The sequence below is a fragment of the Sorghum bicolor genome, chromosome 1 (genome assembly GCF_000003195.3).
Source record: "Sorghum bicolor cultivar BTx623 chromosome 1, Sorghum_bicolor_NCBIv3, whole genome shotgun sequence".
Taxonomy (NCBI): Eukaryota; Viridiplantae; Streptophyta; class Magnoliopsida; order Poales; family Poaceae; genus Sorghum; species Sorghum bicolor.
In genome coordinates, this window is record NC_012870.2 from 62,299,526 (window position 1) to 62,309,166 (window position 9,641).

The window sequence follows — 9,641 nt, forward strand, 5'->3', positions numbered from 1 at the left end:
GTGTGATATAGGAGCTAAAGTTTACCGATGCAAACCAAACAGATTATGCTTGGTTACTCCGCATTATTCTGTCACGTAGATCACTGTTTATGAGCCAAAACAACTCTAGTTCTAGCTAAAACACACTGAGAAAAATGAAAGAAGCCAAAGAAGCTACACATTTGGAGCTCTTGCGGCTATTACACAGTAGTTCTACAGTTGTGAAGCTAAAGCCACACAGACCGTAATGGAACCTTACATTAAGGTCTAGAGGAGTCCATTCTTGTTCGATTATGTCTAATTCCATGTATTGCTGTGAAATAATATAAAACTAGAAGTATACCCTATATGTTGCTGTAAAAATTTTGAATGATTAAAATAGAATTAGGCTACATATAATTACTTATATGAATGGATAACCTATTATAAATTAATGTTAGCGGATGGCATGACATATTGAGGTGGACAATTTGTATATCAAGATAGAACTCTAGTAGAGTTTAGGATCATAAAGATATATAGAACTCTAGTGGGTTTAGGATTATAAATATATATGGATATGGATATGGATATAGATAACATATATATATTGTAGTTCTATTCATCAACTTAAACCTTTTTGTTGACGAGACATTCTTGAGGAGAAGCAAACAAAACTTTCTATTAAGGTTGGCTTAATACTAAGTCCTAAGATTTTTTTTCACAAAAAAAGTCCTAATAAGATTTTGAGACCCAAGCCCCCATTTGGCAATTTCCTAATGGACCCCGGAGTCCTTGTCCTATGTTGCAGTTATTACACACTTTCGACTTCGAGAGGGTAAACACGAATTCCACACCGAGCAAGCGTCGACGGCCGCCGTCGTTGTCCCCTCCTCACCGCCACCATGTCGCGCCTTTGCACAGTAAAGGTTTGCCTATCTCTGCCTCTTTCTCATCCCCCATGGACTTTACTGTTTTCTTTGCTCCTGCCATGGTTCGGCACAAGAACTGAGACAAAATCGATTGGGATGTAGGATTATTTGAGACATAAAAAGCATCACATGACGTGGGTTGTCGCTCAATTCAACTTTTGGCTTTTGCTCAGGTTGTGAGAGAAGAAGATTTTCGCTCGCAGATTGGGCATGATGGCCACTACTTTGATCTCGTCGATTTCAGCAGGGTCCCGGGTTTCCAGGTCGTGGTAGACACGCCCATCTGCCATTTCAAGGTATCGTCCTGTATACTTGTGCTGGTGACAGAGACTGAGAACTTGCCCTGCAATTTTGGTTGTTACTAGTTAGGCTTTTAGATTTTCTATTTTAGGAGTTTCTTCTTTAGGAAGCCCTCTGCTTGCTTACCTATGTTTTACTAAGTTGGAAAAACATGCACTGCTCTGTAGATTCTAGATTGTAGGAACGAACCCCAGTTATAAGAAGTATAAATCACTGAGGTAGGTAATGGCTGATTAAGACACAAGAGAAGTGCTCTCGCAGCGGTTAGGTCTTAGCTTAAAACATATTTTGGTTTAGGAGATGAAATTTAAGCTGGACTAGGCATGTTGCAAATCTTACTAAACCTGCTTGGGTTTTGGTTGTCTGTACTTTCTATTCATCATGCAATGCTACTCATTTGTCTGACCAATATCATGATATAGTGCCAAGGTAAAAAACATAGTATGTGTAGAAAATAGTGATCCTAAGTCCTAACAACAACACAAAAGTTTCACGATCAAAATAACCATACAAGGCACAATCTGCCATATCGACACCAATCAATTCCTAGACTAGTCCATGTAACTTTCAATAAGTGGGTTTCTAGTTTGACTGCTAAATTAGTAGCCAAGAATAGGCCATCAATTCTGTAGAAGGGCATCACCACACTCCTCTCTGGAGAAAATGGAATTTGCAGCATGGGACCATGTCAATCAGGCTATGCATTGCTCATCTAGCTAGTTTTGTCAACTTAGTCTGTAATATCTCATTTAGTATTCAACATGGATCCATATCTTGCTGCAGATTTGTTAAGAAAGTGAGATGCTAAAATATTACGGATATGGCAGGTTGTGCCCGCACTTCGCAGGGGCCAACATAAGCATGATACATCATTGTGGCAATCCCATGAGTGATGTCATTGTTTTAGTAATGTGATTCAACAAACCAAGCTTTACTAAGCATGGTCTGAATGTACATAAACCACTTCCAAAATAAAAAGAGTAGCTTGTAACAAGATTTACCCAAAGGCACACATCCAATCATCTCTCAATGCTTCTGATATTTTTTAACCTATTATTCATGTTTGATGGGCCTTTACATGGTTTGGGTTATGTCCCTTTATACAAATTGTGATGTTGAAGTAAAAAGAAGTTCCATATATTTCAAAGTTACTATTATTTTCTGTAGATGTGTGGACAAATTAAAATACCAACTAGCTTTTTCATATCTGACAAATGTATTAACTCGTATATAGTCGTATTTACTATTTTCTATTTGCATGCTAAAGCAGTGAATTGATTCATGTGCTTATCACATTTTCTATTGGAGCTACATGCTTGCAAATATGGGTACTCCTATAATTCTAGCTGCTAGTGGTCAAATTATTTTTATTTTCTCAATGAGAATCTTGTGGTGTACTTGATTTATAGTTCACATCAATGTGTCTCTTTAGTTCTAATTTTAATGTTAATTTTTTCTACTTGACAAGTTAAGCTGATGTTTATGGTAGTTAAACCTATATCGGACCAACATAGCTTTTCTGATATCACTGTCAATAGTGATCATCTGATTGTACATAATTCGCCTAGATAAGTACTTGAAGTGTTGACCTATCTGCCTACCTATGGTCCTTGTTTGTTGCAAGCACAGCAGAAAAAAAATCAATTCGGCAAGCCAAAAATACTTTTATTTTCAGTTTATTTGTGATACTCACTAGGAGAATTTCAAATAAAAAGTAGCGTGGAACAAATTGCTGCCTTCTATCACTAACAGCAGCCGTTTACCCAGGAACTGAATATCTTCTAAATATAATGATTAGTTTTTCTGCAGTAATGAATTTTGAGCATTTCATGTTTAGTAGCCATTAGCCTTGTTACTTGTTTGTGCTTTCAGGCTGGTCTACTTTTACTGAGGAATGCGATGTGTACTTCAGGTCAAGCTAAAATATATCACAGTTGTAATCTTTTGACTATCTTAGCTACTTTATTGATTTGCTTACACCTTGTGAATCAAATGTATATAATTCTGGGTACCAATCTGGGTGTATCCTGTTATGGCTTTATTATGGGAGTAAGGCCAGTCTCAATGTATAGTTTCATGGCACAGTTACCAAGACTGTAAACTAGATAACCGAGCCACAAGAGTTTCATGGGGATGAAACTCCTCTCTCATATGATGAAACTCCTTCATTTAATGATCCTGCCAAGTCAGCAATTTTGCTTATGTGGCACCCTATTTAATGTGCATGACACTCTCATGAAACTTGCATTGAGACTGGCCTAAGAGCCAAAAGCCTTGGGAATGCGAAGCGCATGCAATCCATAATTTTTGTGTTTTCTCCTTGGGGCCCCAACTATTCCTTAAGTTTGTTGTATTTTCTCTCGTTTGCATGCCAACCACTCCTTTCATAGCTAAAATGCATGTTTCAAGTTTGAGAAAAGAAACTGCATGCTTTAAAAAAGCTGTATGTTTTAAGCCTATGCTTGTGCTACAAAACATCTAAGTACAATTTAATCCAATTCACTATCTTATGTTTCTTATGTGGAAATTTATACAATTCTTTCCAGATTGCAATGGGCTTGTTACACCTTTCTGTTGTCATCTACATTTTTACTAACTTATCCTACCGTGCTCAACATTACATCATGGAAATTTTAAAAATCTTTTCATATTGCTCATGGTTCCATTTTTCGCTTCTTTGTGCTGTTGTGCTAAAAAAGGAGATTCATGCTCATGAGCTTGCTGGGTATAATTTAGTGGAATTCTTTGTTATGCTTTATAATGCTCTTTATTTTGGATCTATTATGTGGTCTCTCTATGTCACCTTAGGTCCATATTTTGGTCAGCAGAAGTCATACTTCTTTAATTAAAAATTGTGAAAATTATTGTTTATTTTCCATCATATGAATACTTGACCCAATCAAAGATTGAAAATTGCACTCCTAATTTTGTGTTCCAGTTTATATTGTATATGTTGTAAAAAGATAAACTTGTCTGATTATGTCTATGATTATTAGATTCTGTCATTATTTGTGGCTCATAGTTAGAGTACTTCCTTTGGAAAAAAAAAGTTACTCAGAGTACTGTGTGCTTGATTTCCTCCACAGGAACAACTAGCTGAAGAATTTGGCATCCCAATTCAATCTCAACGCCTCTGGTTGTTTGTTCAACGAATAAATGGGACATTCCGCCCTTGCACGCCTTTAGCTCCCAATGAAGAGAAACTATCTGTATGTTGTTGGTTGAAGTTTATTTTCTCTGGCATAAATTATGTCGTTCTTTCAATAAAATATAATAATATTTTTTTGTGTCAGGATTAGACCTACGTCCATTGCTCCAGCACTTCATTCAAATGATTTGTTGAGACTGCATTGGCACAAAGTAATAGACCCAAGGGAATTTCTACTTGTAAGAGCATCCCCAACCGTTTTGTATAATTGGTTTGGCAAATGAGTGAGTTTGCCAAGTCTCAAAAAAATATGGCAAAGGTGAAAAGAGGCAATCTCCAATGGTTTGGCATTAATCACTTCACGCCAATTTTCCAATGCCAAGTGTGAACAGGTTTGGCATATATGCCAATCCTTTCTCTCTTTTTGCCAAGTTAACAAAATTGTAAAGTCTAAATGCCAAACCGTTGGATAAGTGTTTTTAAGACTTTTTTACAAATACATGAATGCAAAGCTTATTTGCAAAACGGTTGGGGATGCTCTAATGTACTGGTTATTCTCACCAGTAACCATACTTGCTTGTGGGTTCTCGTATATTTTGTAGCTGGTCAAAAGTTAGGTTTAAAGCTTTTGTAAAAGAAGTATAAAAGCTTTGTCATCACTACTAGCACATGGTGCTCCTGCTCACCTAGTTAAGGGGCCCACATTTCGTTCATATCATATTGATCAACCCAGTTTGAGTTTGTTACATGATGGATTCAAAATTCGGTATAGAAAAGATTGGCATGTTATAAAAATTTGGTGAAAGTCCATCTAGTTTTTGTTAATAGTTCTTGTTTTTTTACTGTAGACAAAGAGCCGTGCAACCATGTCCAAGACAATGAACATGTTCTCATAGTGGTAGAAAATATCATGGAGATTTGAACATGCGTTCGACTAGGTGCCCACATATATGGAACTATATTTGGAAAAGATTGATGTGCTTGACAGTTCCTATAGTAACCTGAACCATGTGAGCCACATCACTATGCAAATTCTCCACTAAGTTAGTTTTATATGGTGGTTTTTCCACCATGGAGGTCCCACGGCAGCCTAATCTCCCATGATCATGTCCAGTTTCCTGTCTCCTCATGCCTGTCTCTAATTGAACTGAGGTGAAATTCAAACTTACCTCTTACCACCAAGGAAGCTACAGCCTTGGGATTATGTTCTGTTGCAAATTGCAATATCACAACAATAGATAATCTAAATAATTAGTCTTATTAATCCTTGAGTCCACCTGCTGTTGCATCCCATGTGCATCCACTCTTTCCCTGGCCTTGGCCCATAACAACTCTTGAATGGAAATTTCTGTTTTGTAAGCTTGGTAGTCAGATGCCAGCTTTGTTTAATATGTTCCTTATATGTTTTATTTTGATCGAAATGCATGCCCTTTTGTTTGCTTCCTTTCGTTGTTACCTATTTATATAATCTGTTTTGTTCACAAAAGATTGATTATGAAAATTCACTTTTGTAGGTAGGAATGAAGTCATCGAAAAAATCTAATGCTTGTGAGCTGCATCTGTTTTTGGAGGTTAGACTTGAACTTCAAAAATTATTTTCTCATACATTATGTAACATCCTAGGATAAACTAAGCGCAGCCCAGAAGCAAGATACCAGGTCACTGCTATACACATGGGCCACTAGCTGAAAAATGCTCCAGGGTTCAAACATAGTAACTCTGGGTCATGGGTAGAACAACGCCACTGATCCAGCAGATCAGCACTGCGTTGTTTCGCATTCCTCGTGAATTTGCGAGTCAGGATTCAAAGGGTAGCACTGCTTCTCCTGGCCGCTCAATCACCAAATGGCTACTTGCACTGAGGATGGCCTAAGCAGTACCACTGAGGACGGCCTAAGTAGTACCACATTTGAAATATTTATGTTACATTAATAGAAGTTTCTAACATGATATTAAAATTTCAGGACTTATTATGTTTTTTATTGGTGTATGTAATATGCATAATGAATTACATTGCAAATTTTAAATATATTTACCAAATTGGTACATGGCTCACCGAATTGCAAATGATTTTTTTATATGGCATACGCTTACATAAATTGCTAGATCCACCACTGCTCTGGGTTATCTCTTCTGTCCTGCAGGATGGTTGTATTTTGGTGAATTTGGTGTTACATCGAGATTCTTTAAAACAATGCTTCCCACTCCATGCAATGAGTTACTGCTTACTGAATTTTCCTTAATATGTGCTCACTCTAGGTGCTTCATCCTCTTCCTGTGCGCAATATGATTAGCAAAGATGACATATTGGTGTTCCTAAAGCTGTATGACCCAGGTCAAAGACAGCTACGGTCAGTGCGGTTTGTTGACTGCCCCCCCTCTCTTTTTCATACTTTGGTAATCTTAAGAACTTTCACTCAATTTTATTGTCTTAAATGGGACAAATAGATATGTCAGCACACTCTTTGTGAAAGCTTCGTCAAGGCCTTCACGTATTCTTCCAAAACTAAGAACTCTAGCTGGTTTTCATGCATATGAAGAAATTGAATTGTATGAGGTTCGGTTTTATACCTTTGTAAAGTAGATAAACTTAATCCTAATTATATGGTCTTGGTGTAATTCTCGATCATATGTAATGATTTCTCACTTTAACATGCAGGAAGTAAATTTCGAACCGACGTTGATGTGTGTGAGGATTGACATTAATGCTACCTTTACATATAGTCAGGTTTGTTTATAGTACTTGTTGTCTCATTTCTATTTGCTCCTGAAAACTTACACCCCCCTCCCCTCTTCAGATTCAAAATGGGGACATTATTTGCTACCAGAAAATGCCCAAGGCAGAGGACAAATATCCTAATGTTGAATTGTTCTTCAAGCATGTTCATGGTCAGAAGGTGTCTCTTCTATCTAAAACTTGATCTTCAGTTTGTTGCCTAGTGTGGCAAGATCTTGTTCTCCCTTATATTCTTCCTTTTACCATTAGATCTTTCCTTTTTTTTATTGGTTTTACAGAACCCAGATGGTTGTGTTTTTCTTTGACATTGTCTCCTCTAAGGTTTTAATAAATATGACTCACATAATTACATGTAGGATCCACAAATAAGGATACAGGCTCTAGAAGAGGAGGTTGCTATGTTAAAACATCAAGTTCATTGTGAAAAGGAAGCAAAAAAAGGTAGATCAATATCACAAGAACATATCTTGGTTGATATGCATTTAGAAGAGAAACTTGCGGCAACAACATATAACATCCATTTATGTAATGCAGAATGTGATGAGTTGAAACAAGAACTAGATAATGCAATGCGACAGGTCGATGAATTACGTGATCAGAACAGGCATATTATTCTTGAGTTCTCCATTCAAGACTTGGAACAAGCGACAGAGAATTTCAGTGATATGTGCAACGTTGGAGACAACGAATATGGGGGCGTATACAAAGGCAATGTACATAAGACCATGGTGGCAATCAAGCTATCATGTTCCCAAAGCTTATTTCAGCAGGAGGTAGGTCTGGTGAGTGTGTTAGTCATCTTTATGATTCCTTTCTCTAATGCTTGGTTATTGCAGGTTTCTATTCTTCAAAAATGTAGACATCCAAACATAGTCACCATTATTGGAATATGCTCAGAAGCCTCTGCTCTAGTGTATGAGTGGTTACCAAATGGAAACCTTGAAGACTGCATTGTTAGCTCAAACAACTCCCCACCACCTCTGCCATGGTGCAAACGTACACAAATCATTGGTGATGTTTGCTGCACTCTGCTATTCCTTCATGCAAATAAACCCAGTGCTTTGGTCCATGGCGATCTCCGGCCTTGCAACATCCTCATTGATGCCAATTACAGAAGCAAGCTTTGCAACTTTGGTTTGTCCAACCTGTTTCTTGCGCCTGGAGCGTTCCCACCAAACCTCAATGTGAGGCTGCCATACATTGACCCTGAATTTCTCACCACAGGGGAGCTCACGCCACAATCTGATATCTACTCACTAGGTGTCATTATTCTGCGTGTCTTGACTGGAATGTCTCCATTCTCTATAGCAAAGAAAGTGGCATCAGCTCTAGAGAGTGATACCTTGCATCTGATGATAGATAAATCAGCTGGGAACTGGCCCTACACGCAGGCCAAACAGTTAGCATTCCTCGGTCTAAGCTGCATGGAAATGACACGGGAAAAACGTCCTGATCTCTTAACAGACGTTTGGAAAGTCATTGAGCCCATGGTCACAAGGCCTCTTGTGGCTTACTTCCAATCAGTCTTTGAAGGAAGCTCTGCACCTGCTCACTTCTTCTGTCCAATTCGCATGGTAATTAACTCTGACAACACTTCATTAGATGGGTTGGGACCAAAAAGTGGTTACTGAGAAAGTATTGAAATCCTTTTCCCTTGGACTGTTCAGTGTTTTTTTCTTAAGAATCCCGCATAGAGTTCTGAATAGACTGAAGTGCATTTACGAAGTGGTCATTTGCATTTTTCAGGAGATCATGAAGGACCCTCAAGTGGCATCTGATGGATTCACCTATGAATCAGAAGCCATAAAGCACTGGCTTGATCGTGGGAACACAAGATCTCCGATGACGAATCTCGCCCTTCCAAATCGAGATATCATTCCTAATCATGCCCTTCGGTCTTGCATCCAAGAGTACCTTGAGTTTCAGCGGCAACAAGGACAGAATCTGGACCCCTAACATACCCTGCCATAGAACTTGCTGCTTTTAGGTACATAGCTTGACTATGTTAATTCGATCCGGTGGATTTTAAATTTGGATGCTAAGAAAAATCTGTATCCTTGCAGTGGTAGCCATCTGAAAGCGACATAACAAAGTCAGTAGACGTGTGTTGAATCATGGATGACATTCTTGGAATTTTTATTTTATTTTAACCCTTTGTAATCAATATCTTAATACTTAATAAACACTCCTAGCTTTTCTTAAAACTAACCCTTGAGCCAAGGTGTGTGGCCGCTGCGCCACATGCACCACGGCACTACGGCAGGAGTGCCACCCTAGTGCAGCTTGCTAGCTAGTGTTGAAGCTTTGCGTTTCACCAAGCTGTGCCGAGCTGCCTGCTGTTCCCATGCTGAAATGCGACGATTTTGGCCACCCCTTGTGGTGTTGTAGTTGGTGTTTTTTTTTTTTTTGGGGGGGGGGGGGGGGGAGATCCCTTCGATTCGTGTTTCTTGGTCATATTCGGTAGTTTGACCTCACTCACCTAGGATTATACAATGGTTTTGAATGTCTAAGAGCAACTCTAGCTACTAGATTGAGAAAACTTAGTCCCCCTATATATCAGGTTAAA

The 9,641-nt window shown here is 38.4% G+C and overlaps 1 protein-coding gene across 1 annotated transcript; it reads left to right on the forward strand.

Moving 5' to 3' along the window:
- LOC8066037 (U-box domain-containing protein 57) lies at positions 809 to 9,031 on the forward strand. Its single transcript, XM_021452592.1, has 11 exons — positions 809 to 887; positions 1,064 to 1,186; positions 4,277 to 4,399; positions 5,853 to 5,909; positions 6,598 to 6,689; positions 6,787 to 6,895; positions 6,998 to 7,066; positions 7,137 to 7,235; positions 7,432 to 7,516; positions 7,610 to 8,649; positions 8,822 to 9,031. Exons 1-11 carry the CDS (start codon positions 864 to 866, stop codon positions 9,029 to 9,031), a joined length of 2,031 nt encoding a protein of 676 aa, XP_021308267.1. The 5' UTR covers positions 809 to 863.

Coding starts and splice junctions, on each gene's coding strand:
- LOC8066037 (XM_021452592.1), top strand. CDS start 864: ATGTCGCGCCTTTGCACAGTAAAG. Junction 6,690..6,786: donor CCAGGTCAAAGACAGCTACG/GTCAGTGCGGTT, acceptor TGGGACAAATAG/ATATGTCAGCACACTCTTTG. Junction 7,236..7,431: donor AGCATGTTCATGGTCAGAAG/GTGTCTCTTCTA, acceptor AATTACATGTAG/GATCCACAAATAAGGATACA.